The sequence below is a fragment of the Geotrypetes seraphini genome, chromosome 4 (genome assembly GCF_902459505.1).
Source record: "Geotrypetes seraphini chromosome 4, aGeoSer1.1, whole genome shotgun sequence".
In the NCBI taxonomy this organism is placed as follows: domain Eukaryota; kingdom Metazoa; phylum Chordata; class Amphibia; order Gymnophiona; family Dermophiidae; genus Geotrypetes; species Geotrypetes seraphini.
In genome coordinates this window covers 2,132,020-2,146,833 of record NC_047087.1, presented here as the reverse complement: position 1 = coordinate 2,146,833, position 14,814 = coordinate 2,132,020, and the positions used below count along the sequence as shown (strand labels likewise).

The 14,814-nt window shown below is 44.7% G+C and overlaps 1 protein-coding gene across 1 annotated transcript in view; it reads left to right on the top strand.

Annotated features, from left to right (window-relative positions):
- PKD1L3 (polycystin 1 like 3, transient receptor potential channel interacting) overlaps window positions 1-14,814 on the top strand; it is a 192,975-nt gene that overhangs the window by 33,990 nt on the left and 144,171 nt on the right. The window contains exon 9 of the mRNA XM_033941262.1: window positions 1,562-1,793. Within this exon, the coding sequence (XP_033797153.1) occupies window positions 1,562-1,793 (232 nt within the window). The remainder of the gene's footprint in view (window positions 1-1,561; window positions 1,794-14,814) is intronic.

Below are 14,814 nucleotides of genomic sequence, written 5' to 3'. Positions count from 1 at the left end.
TCAACCTGAGAAAATACGACTCAGTCACAGCCTTCATCAAACAACTGCACTGACTACTCATCCCATCACGAATAACTTTCAAAATATCTTGCATCATTCACCACATACTTTATGGAAACTCTGCAGCCCCACTCATCCAGCTCTTCTCAATGGCATGGTCTACTTCTAGCAGAACCCTCAACAAGATGCTACTAAATCTCCCATCCACAAAAAATCTTCACTACAAATAAGTTTTCCACTCTACGCTTACCTTTCTAGGAGTAAAAACTTGGAATGACCTTACTGAAACGACCAGAACTGAACCTAGCCACATCATCTTATGAAGAAAACTGAAAACTCATCTGTTCGACACTTAATCTCCTGTATCCTCTCCTCCTCTCTCTTCCCCTCCCACTTCCGCTCTCCTCTCTTACCTTTCCCTTTCCCTCCCACTTCCTCTCTCCCCTCTTACCTCTCCTCCTCCCTACTCTCTCCTCTCTTTAAGTCGCCTTGAGATTAGATAATAAAAGAACTGGACCAACTTGTCCAGGAATTACAAAACTGGCTTATCAGAGACTTCTAACTTCAGACCAGTTGCCAATATACATTTCTTAACCAAAATTTTAGAAGCATTAGTGAATAAGCAGCTTTCAAGGTTCATTTATCGTTTTTCCTGTTTACATGATACTCAGTTTGAGTTTTGACCCAAACACAGTACAGAGCTGCTATTGCTAACATTAACAACTAAAGTTAAGCAATGGTTGAGTCAAGGTTATCAATCTATTTTGTTACAATTAGATATCAATGCAGGTTTTGATTCAGTTGATCATATTTTGCTGATCAACAAATTGAGTGAGTTGGGTATATACTCGACTATAAACCGATTCAAATATAAACTGAGGTAACCCAGTCCGGCTCCAACGAAGTAACAGGGTCGGCTTTGGGGGTGGGGTGGTGCGGCGGCTGGGTGGGCAGACAGGGAGGGAGGGAGGGATCCCCAGCAGCGGTTTCTGCCAGTTCATATACCCCCAAGGGTAGGCGTGCTGCGTGTTGAGAAACACTGGATTAGATCAACAGCCAACAATCCTGATAGTCCCAACAATCTATATAGAAAAACATAAGGTTAGACATTGTCACAATATTGTTTAAATGTCTCAACTACTTTCTTTATTATAACTCTCACAACAGGAAGTGAGATATTGTACTTAGGTGCCCTCCACTTCCTACGCAGGGGTGTCCAACCTTTTAGCTTCGCTGGGCTGCATTGGCTGAAAAAAATGTTTCTGGGGCCGCAGAAACACGCAAATGCTGCAGCAAGACAGAGGAGGGAGCTGACAAGACGGTAAACACCCAGGGGCAGCAGAGGAAAACACTGTATCTCCCTTGACAAGGGCTGCACAAAATACTTCATGGGGCCGCAGGTTGGACACCCCTGTCCTAGAGGGATCATAGAGATCTACACAACAGCCAGTAGGACTGGTCACAGAGGAACATCCTATAGAGAGAGGTTAATGTTCTAGCCAAAAATATGCCTCACCACAGCATTCCTTATCCAAATGTCCCTCTTTTTCTCCTACTCTAGATTGTTTTATCAAGACACGAAAACATGGAAGCTTTCACAACCCAACACAATATGAGTGTGGAGCAGATCCTGGTGATAGCAGTAAACGTGACTTCCGAGCAAGAGAGTCTCATAGTACAACTGAAGTCTGACCCGTTACTCCCATTCAGACTTTACTTGGGTTTCCAATATCAACCTAATGCCACCCACTTTGATCTCACTATGACCCTCCCTAGACAAGGGAAGCAAGATGGTAAGACTTAGAACTGCTCCTGTCATTTTTTACACTCGATAAGTATATGATATGTGAGAGTGAGATGAAGGGGAGATAGTATCGATCTATTTCATGGTCTTAGTGGGATGAGAATAGAGAATGATATGGGGACAGAAACAAATGTTATCCCTGCATCATTCTCCAAAAGATTGAGACTAGCCTTAAACAGGCTGTTCCAACTAGATAGACCAGCATCTAGTATCAATAAGTATAACTTTAGCCAACTGGCAACTGAATCCGATGATTCAAAAAAGCTGCTTTTGGATTTCAATGACCTCATTTGTGTCTCCTCTACCTTTGATGTCTTGTCTGCTGATCAGGCTCCTACCATCTGCAACATCCTTCTATCACTTGCCCAGTTGCTCAAGCGTCTTACTGTTTCTACAACGGATTCATTCATTGCTGCTGGCATCAAGAAGCATTTCCAACATTTAACTGATACTTATTTTCCTATTCATCCTCTACACAGTGTTAGTTTTACACCCATGTGTGAAATGCAATCCCAATTATCTTCCTAGAACATAAGAGTTGCCTCCGTTGGGTCAGACCAGAGGTCCATCGCGCCCAGCAGTCCGCACACGCGACGGCCCATCAGGTCCATGACCTGTTAGGTGGTTCCTGCCTTTTCCTATAACCTATCTCTAAATCTATCTGTATTCTATCTGTACCCCTCAATCCCCTTATCCTTCAGGAATTTATCTAAACCTTCCTTGAACCCCCGTAGCGTGCCCTGCCCTATCACAATCTCCGGGAGCGCATTCCATGTGTCCACCACCCTCTGGGTAAAGAAGAACTTCCTAGCATTCGTTCTAAACCTGTCCCCTTTCAATTTCTCTGAGTGCCCCCTTGTACTTGTGGTTCCCCACAGTCTGAAGAATCTGTCCCTGTCTACCTTCTCTATGCCTTTCAGGATTTTGAAGGTTTCTATCATATCTCCTCTAAGTCTCCGCTTCTCCAGGGAGAAGAGCCCCAGCTTTTCCAACCTGTCAGCATATGAAAGGTTTCCATACCTTTTATCAATTTAGTTGCCCTTCTCTGGACTCCCTCAAGTACCGCCATGTCCTTCCTGAGGTACGGCGACCAGTACTGGACACAGTACTCCAGATGCGGGCGAACCATTGCCCGATACAGCGGCATGATGACTTCCTTTGTCCTGGTCGTGATACCCTTTTTGATGATACCCAGCATTCTGTTTGCTTTCTTGGAGGCTGCCGCACATTGTGCCGATGCTTTCATTGTTGTATCCACCAACATACCTAGGTCTCTTTCAAGGTTACTTACCCTTAGCAGTGATCCCCCCATTTTGTAGCTGAACATCGGGTTCTTTTTCCCTACATGCATGACCTTGCATTTCTCTACATTGAAGCTCATTTGCCACTTTTTTGCTCATTCTTCCAGTCTCGCAAGGTCCCTTTGCAGGTCTTCACAGTCTTCCGTGGTTCTAACCCTACTGCAGAGTTTGGTGTCGTCTGCAAATTTAATAACCTCACATTTCGTCCCGGTCTCCAGGTCGTTTATGAAGATATTGAACAGGAGCGGTCCCAGTACCGACCCCTGCGGAACTCCGCTCGTGACTCATCGCCAGTCTGAGTATTGGCCCTTCACTCCAACCCTCTGTTTTCTGCCCTCCAACCAGTGTTTAATCCATTGGTAGACATTCCCTTTCACCCCGTGGTTCCCCAGTTTCTTGAGCAGCCGTTCATGGGGTACCTTGTCGAAGGCCTTTTGGAAGTCAAGGTAAATGATGTCAATGGATTCCCCTTTGTCCATCTGGCTGTTTATCCCTTCAAAGAAGTGCAGTAAGTTCGTGAGGCATGACCTTCCCTTGCAGAAGCTGTGCTGGCTCGCCCTCAGCTGTCCATTGTTTTCTATGTGCTCGCAGATGCTGTCCTTTATCAGTGCTTTCATCATCTTTCCAGGAACCGAGGTCAAGCTCACCGGCCTGTAGTTTCCTGGGTCACCCTTTGATCCCTTCTTGAAGATAGGCGTGACATTTGCTATTTTCCAGTCCTCTGGGATCTCACCAGTTTTTAAGGATAGGTTATATATTTGCTTGAGTGTTTCCGCTATTTCGTTTCTCAGTTCTTTTAGTACCCTTGGGTGGATTCCGTCCGGGCCTGGTGATTTGTCGCTCTTCAATCTGTCTATCTGTCGGAGGACATCCTCTTGGCTTATCTCTATTTGCTCAAGTTTTTCATCTTGATCCCCACTTATGATCTCCTCGGGCTCCGTAACATTGAATGTGTCCTCGCTCGTGAAAACCGACGAGAAGAACTTGTTTAACCTGTCGGCTACATCTTTTTCCTCCTTTACCATTCCCTTTCTGTCTCCATCATCCAGCGGTCCCACTTTCTTCCTTGCCGGTTGCTTCCCCTTTACGTACCTGAAGAACAGTTTGAAGTTTCTCGCTTCTCTCGCCAGCCTCTCTTCATATTCTCTTTTTGCTTCCCTAACCACTCGGTGACATTCCCTTTGATGTGTTTTGTGTTCCTTCTGGTTGTCTTCCGTCTGGTCCTTCTTCCATTTTCTGAACGATATTTTCTTGTCCCCTATCGCCTTTTTCACTGCATCTGTTATCCACACCGGGTTTTTTGCTTGATTCTTTTTGTACCCTTTCCTAAACCTGGGGACATACAGGTTTTGTGCCTTGTGCACCGTGTCCTTGAGTATGGACCAGGCCTTCTCAACGGTCTCCAGCTTCCCTGAGCCACTTCTGAGTTTCTTTCCCACCATTTTCCTCATAGCGTCATAGTTCCCTTTTCTGAAATTGAGAGCTGTCGTCGTGGTTCTCTTTACCTTTGATGTTCCTACTTCTAATTTGCACTGGATCACCTCCTTTGCGGGTCCCCCTAGTCCGTTGAGGATTAGGTCGAGAGTGGCATCTCCTCGTGTCGGTTCCGTGACCATCTGTTCCATGAAACAGTCCTTCACAGCTTCCAGGAATTTTATTGCCCTCGCGCAGTTGGAGTGTCCAATGCTCCAGTCTATCCCAGGGTAGTTGAAATCCCCCATCACCACCACACTTCTGCTTTTGCATTGCTGCCTCAAATCAGCCTCCAGGTCCTGGTCTACGGCTTCCGGTTGTCCTGGTGGGCGATAGTACAGTCCCAGTTTTATGTCAGCCCCATTTCTTCCTGGTAACTTAACCGTCCGCCCTTATTGCTGTTTCCATCCTGGTCAAGTGAATGGAGCCCCTTATGTATAGCGCTATTCCTCCACCCTTCTTATATGTCCTGTCTCTCCTGTAGAGTTTGTACCCTGGTAGGACCACATCCCATTTGTTGTCTTCAGACCACCATGTTTCTGTGACTCCAATTATGTCTAGGTCCTCTTTGTTGGCTATGACTTCTAGCTCTTCCATTTTGGTTCTTAGGCTCCTTGCATTTGTGTATAAGCAATTTAAGTCCCGGTTGTTTGCTTTCCTTGCTGGTTTTTCTCGTGGTTTGGTGTCCCCTCCGACTCCCTTATGGGCTGTCAGCTCCTGAGGTTCACTTTGTTCTTCCTCCTTCTGCGGCATGCCTTCTCCGTCCTCAGCCTGCTTCCCCAATTTCACATGTCCCTCTATCTCCTGCTGTTCGTTCTTCTCTTTGCTCTCTAGTTTCACTTGTTCCTTGTACCCCTGTATTTCATCCTTTGGACCTTTTTCACAATTTTCCTGCTCGTCCTTTAGTCTTTCTCTACTTTTTCCCTGCAGAGTATCTTCATTTGATACTCTAGTCCGAAGCGTCGTTGTTAGATTGTCTGTTGGCTTTCCCCTTCTCCTCAGTTTAAAGCCTTGTCTATTTCATTCTTGAAGTTGTTTGCCAGCATTCTTGTTCCTGCCGTGCTCAGGTGCAGTCCATCCCTCCTGAAGAGCTTGTTCTTTCCCCAAAAAGTGGTCCAGTTCCTTACAAAGTGGAAACCTTCCTCTTCGCACCATCTCCTCAGCCATCCGTTTATTGCATGCAGCTCGGTCTTCCTCCTCGCATCCGCCCTCGGTACTGGCAGGATCTCAGAAAAAGCTATCTTCCTTGTCCTCAGCTTCAGTTTCCTTCCCAGGGTCTGGAACTGCTCGATTAATGTAGTCCTGTTGTAATTTCTTCTGCTGACATCGTTGGTTCCAACGTGGATTATCACTGCTGTCTCCTCCGTCTCAACTTCTTCCAGAATCCTCTCGATTCTGTCAGTGACGTCCTTCGTTCTTGCCCCCGGGAGACATGTCACTAGCCGGTCCTCTCTCCCTCCTGTTATGTGACTGTCCACTTCTCTCAGGATTGAGTCTCCCACTATGATTGCTGATTTCCCCTTCTTCAGCTTCCTTTTTGGCCTCAGGTCTGTATCTTTGGAGCGGTCCTCAGATCCTCCCTCTGGGTTCTTCTGGGTCTCTTCCTTCTCTGTTCTTCTGCAAGGTCCTTCTCCCATGGCGTCTAGTGGATTCTGTCCTCCATCTGTTGGTTCCTGTCCCCTGTCATCTAGTGGATTCCGTCCTTCATCTGTTGGTTCCCTTCTGTAATGCTGATGATCCTGTACCTGCACCATCCTGCAGGCAACAGAGATGGTTGTACCAAGACCAGATCAGAATGGAACGCCTGAGTCCATCAACATCAACAAATCAAGATCCTCCATAATCCACATCCTTGTGTTAAAGTGCTTGCACCTAAGCATTGTGACAGGCACCTCCTGTCACGGGTAGAAATCCTGCATTTGACTCTGCCAGAGGTAAAACTGCCCCAAGTTCTACAGGCGGGGGATGGGGGTAGAATTAAAGCAGAAATACATTAGACAAGGGAGATTTCTATTAGTAAGCCTTGCTATTCTTCCTTTTGTGAAAGCCCTGAACAGATGTACTGCAAGCCACAGAGAATGATTCTTGACACTGAAAGGGTTAACAAAGGAGGTGTCTGAGAGAGCTAGGATGCACCCTGTTCAACCCAGGGTGCTAAGGGTTACCCAGCAGGAAGAGACAGAGATAAAGTAGAGCCAGCTGTAGTATTTAGCAGACAGGTCAGAACGCCAAGAGAGCAAGAACTCTGCTTTAAGGGAGAACCAGGTGGGAAAAGAAAAGGTTCCCAAGCCCAGATTAGCAGGGAATTAGAAGCTGTCCCTGGCTCCTGTTTATCCCCACAGTCAGAGAGAGGTGAGCAGCTGTGTGAGGATGAAAATCCCATGGAAATTGGAGCATGGAGTGGACCGGCTAAGTGAAGAGATGAGCGAGTAAATGGAAACCCTGATGTTTGAAAGTGGATGGAAAAGTAGTTGGTGTGTGTGAGAAAATCCTGAGAACTACTGCTTAGGGCAAAAGCAGAACCTGGTGGGAGGAAAGGGGGTTGAAAGCTGGGGGATTAGAACCAACTCATTCCCCTGCACTCTGGTCAAAGGTGCCGAGAAGAATTTCCTAGTGGGTTTTGACATGAACAGTACAAGGAAAGTGCCTATTTTTTTTACCCCCACCTATCGTGTTTTCCCTCCTCTGTGTTCTTTTCTCCAAAGACTGTCGTTCTTGCCCATTTTCCCATTTGTCATGTCTTTGTTGAACCAATATACCCTGGTATTGTTTAGTATTACTCATTTTTAGCTTGATTTTATGGCACTTTTATTGTACACCTCCTAGAAGGCTGATTAGGCGGTATAAGAAATTTTAAATAAACTTGAAACTTGTGAAGAATATTGGGAGAAGCTAAGGTGCAGGAGGAGTCTTGTGGCCAGAATAAGAGGCTGTCAGGACTAAGCTGAGCGGGCCAGCCATCCTGTAGACAAATGAAGTCATTCTGACTGAGACTGTGTAGAGAATGTTTCTTTTTTCTTTTGGGCATTTCACATGCGCTGAGACTGTTTGAGGACTTTGTAGCACAAAGCATATGAATGAAAGCTTATTTGAAGGAAAAAGCATCTGAACAAGAATAAATTAGAAAGGCATGTGAGACTGAGGCCTTATTCCACTGGTACTTCAAGGGGTGTAGGATCGAGTGCTTGTGGTGGAAGTCGTGGGCTGCCCGCTGGCCCCCACGGCCCCACCACAGCACAAAGACACATACAGAACCAGTTGTGCTAGTGTGCTATAAAGGAATGCAAGGACTTGCTTTGCTTGATCAAATATGCGATTATCAGGTGCTTTGTTATAGAATTAACCCCCCATTTTGTCTAGGACCAGTGGCGTACCGAGAGGGGGTGGGGGGGAGGTCCGCCCCGGGTGCACACCTTATGGGGGTGCACAGCCGGCCAGGTCCGGGTCGTCCGGTGCCGGTCTGCATAGGGCAATATCGCAATGGGGACATTGGCAGTGTCTGGGCTGCAACGGCGATGAGCGGCATCAGCGGCCCCCCCTGTGACACAATTCATGATCGGCAACGCTCCCCCCACCCGCGATGACACTTAAGATCGGCAACGGGCCTCCTTCTACCCCCGGCATCAACAGCGCTTCAGATCGGCAACGGGGTGCTTAGTCAAAAGCTTCCCTCTGACTGAACTGCCTGGGCGGAAACAGGAAGCTGAGTCAGAGGGAAGCTTTGGACTGAGCGCTGCGTTGCCGATCTGAAGTTCTGTTGATGCAGGGGGTAGAAGGAGATCCATTGCCGATCTTAAGTGTCATCGCGGGGGAGGCGTTACTGATCTTGTTGCCAAAATCGGAAAGGTGAGAAGAAGGGAGAGAGATGGGCCTGTGGTGGATGGAGAAATTGAGAGAAGAGGGAGATGATGGAAGTGGAGAGAAGGGGGAGAGAGAAGAGGACACATGATGGAAGTGGAGAGAAGGGGGAGAGAGAAGAGGGCAGATGATGGAAGTTGGGAGAAGGGGGATAGAGAAGAGAGCAGATGATAGAAGTGGGGAGAAGGGGGAGAGAGAAGAGGGCAGATGATGGAAGTGGGGAGAAGGGGAAGATGATGGAAGTGGGGAGAGAGAAGAGGGCAGATGATGGAAGTGGGGAGAAGGAGCAGATGATGGAAGTGGGGAGAGAGAAGAGGGCAGATGATGGAAGTGGGGAGAAGGGAGAGTAAATGCTGAATGGAAGAGGAGAAACTAAACTAAACCTTAAGTTTATATACTGCATCTTCTCCACAGATGTAGAGCTCGGCACGGTTTACAAGAACTTAAATATGGGAAGAGCAGAATAAAGGGTTGGGGTTGCGTAAAGGGGGGAAGAGAAAAAGAACATATACTGGATGGAATGAGGGATAAAGAAAAAGGACATATGCTGGATGGGGGAAGAAGTTAGAGTTAGTGAGATAGTGGAGGGGTGAAGGAAAGGGGTGGCATGCTGTGGGTAGACACAGTGAAAATAGGGAAACTGAGGACTGCATAGTAAGAAAGAATTTAATTTAGACAGAGACAGAAAATAAAGAAGGAAGACCAGAGAAGGAAAGGGAAGAGAGAGAGGAGAGAGAGATGCCAGAGAACGGGGAAGGAGACAGAGATATCAGATCTGAGTGGAGGAAATGAGAAGAGAGAGATGCTAAAAACCACAGGGTGGAGGGAAAGAGAGATGAAAGGAGAAAAATGCCAGACCATGAGGGAACAGAGGGAAGAAAATGGATGCCAGACCAAAAAGGGGGGGGTGTCTAGAGGAGAGATGGCAGGGGGAGACAGACAGTTTCTGGAAGGGGCAGACAGTGGATGGAACGGGCAGATGTTGGATTGAAGAGACAGTACAGACGCTGGAAGGAAGAGTGAAAAGAAGATAAAAGCAGAAACCAGAAAAAACAAAAGGTAGAAAAAAATAATTTTATTTCTATTTTGTCATTAGAATATATCAGATTTGAAATATATATCCTGCTGGAGACATAATTGGGAACTGCAAAGCCCAGGCAGTGCTTCTTTAGCTAGATCAGGGGGGGTTCAACCTTTTGGCTTCCCTGGGCCGCAATGGCCAAAAATTTTTTTCTGGAGCCTCACAAACACTAACACTAGCCGATGAGCAAAAAAAAAAGATCGAGCAGGTCCCAAATTTGCAATCACTAATATAGAAGATGTACATATCTAATAATAAACCTTCATTAAAGGGACACTGTGGAGAGGAACCCAAAAAAGCAGTAATACCCTGACTGAGTGATCCCTCCACGTGTACCGCTGACAGTGGGAGCAGCCACAGGCTTCCGCATCCCCATTCTGATGAGCAGGGATGTGTGCTCCTGGTTCTCCCATTCACTTCTATTACAGCTAAGGTGTGCCTCTTCAGAGCAGGGATGCTGAATCAGCTGTCAGCAGTGCACATGGAGGATCGTTTAATCAGGGTAAATATTACTGCTTTTCTGGGCCTCCCACTTTGAGCTTAGGCTCCCTCAAAATGAATATCTCCCCTGCTGAAGCTAGTAGGGATCCCCAAGCCTCAGCAACTGACGGCCACCTCCTCCCCCTCCAACTTCCCAAGTTTTGCAGCTGGCAGCAATATTGCAGAGTGGCTGCCTTCCCTCCTCCCTGCCCCCCCCCCCCTTGGCATTCATGCATGTATGAAAGCAGTTCAAACAAAAGAACTGTCTTCTCATTCAAATTGGTAACCAAACTTCAGGATTGCAACCGTCACGTTTGAAAGTCACTCAGAGGTATAGAGTTCTTCAAGAAGAGAGTTGCGCCCTCTAGTGATGAACCAAAGTATACTTTTCAGTCGTTGCAACTTTATTAGTGCTGGTTACGCTCCAAGTTTGATTACAAAAATAAATAAATAAATAAATGTCTTTACAGTCTTTCAAACACTTGTATGAAAATACTTTGTTTTTTCTTATCTTTACAAATCTTTTCAAATGAACATCGCTCTGTGAGAAAATTGAGAGCAGCTTGATAATTCAGTTTATAACAGGTTCGGGGTCTCTACGTGGCCCCGTTTCAATTCCTTTTTCAGGAGACCCTATTATATGTAAACTGAAAAACCTTTTCAATGCTGATAGAATGCTTCAAGTTTGCGATGTGGTAACATTGTCAAAAGAACGCTGTCGGTGCTGAGAATTTAAACTGTCAGAGAAAAGTTTTAACTATTTAACTATTAGTACCCCAGTGACATTATAAAGAAATTATGTATGAAAGCAGTGGCAGCTTGAGGATATTGCCATTGGCTGCAAAGCTTGGAGATTTGGAATTGTAAGACTGGAGGAAGATGTCTCTAGTTGGCAGGGTTTGGGAATCCCCACTGTAAGGATTGTTAGTCAGGCCCCCACAATGTATGGTTGGTGGGGTTATGTTAGAGGCGCCCTTACAAACGCCAGGTCCCAGGTTCAGTTCCCTCACAGAAGATTCACCAGGAGTAGAATCAAATAAGAAACACAGCCAGAGGTGATTGCATAAAGAATATATTATAGAAATAGGCTTACAGAAAAGCAATATTTATAAGCATTACAATTAAGTAGAGAGCAAAGCAGTTTCCCTGCCTTACAGAGTTCAGAGGCAAAGAGACAGAGAGTCTGAAGTTCTAAGGAGAGCCAGAGAGAGAGAGAGAGAGAAAGGGGGATGGGGTGATGGTCTAAGTTTCGGGTTCCATAGATAAAGAGAAGGATAGACAGAGAAAGAGAGCGCTTCATGTGTGTTGCAGAGAGGAGGTTTTTATAGCTTGGAATCTTATTCTGAATATAGAAACTATTGTATGTCCCAGTATCTTTCTGTTTAGAATTTGTAAACTGTTTGAAACAATGGTTAATTTAATTGATAAGGAAGGTGTGATACTTGCAGGCATGGTAGATGGGATTAGTCTCTGGCTTCTTTGTCCCATTCAAGCAGCCTATCTTCTTGATAAACAATCTAGTCTGGCTGGATGCTTAATGTATGTGAATTTTGTGCAGGAGCACAGAATTCTTCATCCAAGTTTCCAAGTTTTATTAGTGCTTGATAAATCGCTTATTAAATATCTAAGCGATGTACAATTCAGGTAAAATATAAATACAAATTCATTGACCTTTAAATTAAAAAAAAAAGCCAAAAAAAAAAAACCAACATACTGGGTTAACACACATGAAACAAGCGGGTAGAGGGGAAAAGTTACAATATATTTGTAGAGGAAAATATACATATAAGGGAAAAAATAACTGAGGGAAGGGAAAAAGCAAATTTAAGGGATATTAAGCCTAGTGTTAATAAAACAAAATTTATAAATCTAAGATTCATATGTTAAAAGCTTCCTTAAAAAAATAGGTTTTTAAAGCTCTTTTAAAAGAAACGAGGTCCTTTATGTCTCTAATATACTGAGGTATAGAGTTCCATAAGGTAGGGGTGATAATTGAAAACATGTCTTGTCTTCTAGTACCAATAATTTTTAAAGATGGAACAGTTAACAAATTTTTTGATGCTGATCTAAGGTTCCGTGATGCGTTATAAGGAATGAGCAGTCTGGTGATGAACTGAGGTTCATTATAGTTCAAAGATTTAAAAACTAGCAGTAATATTTTATACGGGATTCGATGAGCAATGGGAAGCCAGTGGGAGTCTATCAACAGAGGGGTGACATGGTCAAATTTTTTTGCGTTATAAATTAGTTTGATTGCAGTGTTTTGAATGATTTGTAGCCTCCTTTTATCTTTTTGCGGTATATTGAAAAAAAGGGAATTGCAGTAATCGATTTTGGAAATAATCAACGAATGGATCAATATATTTAAAGACTTAGGTTTAAGAAATTTGGATATAGAACGAATCATACGTAATTTATAGAAACATGATTTAACGGTGTTCCCTATGTTCTCGTGAAATGAAAGCTTGTCATCCACGATAATACCTAAAATTTTTAATGAGGAAATAGAATCTAAAGGAATATTGTCTAGGACAAAGGCAGTGTCCAATGAAATGTCCTTTTTCCAAGGGAATATCATAGATTTTGTTTTTTTGATATTTAAAGCTAATTTGTTGGTGTTCAACCATTCTTTTATTGAGTCTAATTTCTTGTTGATTATTGAAATTTCGTCTGGATTTCCTGGATCGATGGGGTGCAATAATTGAATATCATCGGCATAAGCGAAAGATGTAAAACCGATAGATTGACAGATGTTTAGAAGAGGGGACAAAAAAATATTGAAGAGAAGAGGGGAAAGAATAGAGCCCTGTGGAATTCCATATGAGGTTGAGAAAGGTTTTGAGTATTCATTGTTGAAATAGGCTGTTGAGGATCAACATTCCAGAGTCAGATAATTTCCCATAGGCCTTTGTTGACATTAGTTATGCCAACTGAAAATGCTGATTGCTAGCAATAGCTATGCTGACACCCACTAGCTCAAGTATTTATAAATAGAACTCAGGCAAGGAGAAACTTTGGTGCCCATCCACTAATTATGGGCTCCAGTCCCTCCCCCAAATCAGCTATATATGACTATCCAAAACTAACATATTCCAGTTAATAAATTCAAAATAGAACAATTTTTTTTCTACCTTGTTGTCTGGATGTTTTGTTTTTCCATCATCTTGGTCCCAGTTTCTCTTTCTGCTTTTTGTCTGTCATCAACTAATTCTCTTTCCAGTGTCTGCTGTCCATTTTTTCTCTTCTTCTCTCATTCCATTTCCTTCGTATGCCTGTCTCCAATGTATTGATTTTTCCTTTTCCGCTTTCTTAACTTTTTCTTTTCTTTTTTTGTTTCTGTCCACTCAAATCTTGCCTTCTTTCTCACCCTTCTTCTTTTTAAATGTTCAGCTACCTCTTAATTCTCTATCTTCTCTCAGTTCCTAACTCTCCCATTTCCCATCTCACTCCTTTCCCAGCCTCCTATTTCCTGCTTTCTACTCCCCATTACCACATTTCTACCACAGTACTCACTGCTCTGTCACTTATCTTGTCATCTCCCTTTTGACCTCATCCACCTGGCTCACCACTTTAAGAATCACCCTCCATCTCTTCTCTGGTCAGGCTATAATTCCCTGTCCTTTTCTTTCCATCTCCTAGCATCTTCTTATCCCAGTTCTCTTCCCTCCTGCCCTCCTATGGGTCCATCTCTGCTCCTCTATCCCCATGGTCCAACATTTTGCTCCCTCTCTTTTCTGTTTTTCTTCTTCCCTCCCCCCCTTGATGTTGAACAATGAAATAGAGGGTAAAAAAGAGAGATGCTGCCTCTCTCTGCCTTCCATCCACAGGCCTAATATTTCTCCCTCCCTCCCTTCCATCCCCAAATCCAATTTCTCTCCCTTTCTCTTTCCAACTGCCCCCATCCCATCTCTCCCCCTGCCTGCCTCCCTTCCCCAGGTCCACCATTTCTCCCTTTCTCTTCCCAACAGTTCTCCGTTCAAGTATCTCTTTCCTTCTTTCTCCACACCACCCCAGGTCCAACTTTTCTCCCTTCAGACTATTGCCCACCATTTCTCTGCCCTGTTTCTGGCCATCAACTCTCTGTCATCTGTTTCTGGCCCTATAAGCTCTCTCCCCACATCCAATCTAACACTTCTTTTAATACCCTTCCCCTCTATACTTTTAAAAAAAAAGTCCAGGAGGCTTCCCCGGCCCAGTATGTTCTTCCCCTTCTCTCTCCCCAATTGCACCATCTCTTTCCCTCTCTCAGAAACCCAATTCTCCCTTTCTATTATCTCCCTCACCTCTGCATCTCTTTCCTTCACTTCCTCCATTCTTCCATCTTATGGCTCATGCTCCCCTCTATCTTTCCCTTCATTCTGTCTCCTTCACTCCTGCCCCCAGCCCTCTCTGCCTTCTCTTGAAGGGCTACTGCTGCTGGTGTCTGTAACTCCCAGTTCCTAAGCCCGTTGATTTTTTTTTTTGTAATTCTTTATTTAAACACAGATAGGAAACAAGAAAAACACAAGGTTCCCAATCTCCTGAAAAGTAACAACCAAACAACTATGGCCTACCAGCACAAGGACTGTGTTGAACATTTTTATTAGAACAAAACAGATCCCCACCCCCTTCCCCACCCTCTGAGAGGCAGCTCAATAACCCTCTCCCCAGTACCTTCCCCAACCACCTAGAAGACCAAGTGGAGCCCCTAACTCCCTATATCCAAGAAACAGCCCAACCACCCAGGAATCCAATCACCGCCCCCTCCCCATCACCCCTCAGTTCTAGCACAATCCATTCCCTCCACTGCGAGAAATCAACCCCCACACCTCCAGCAG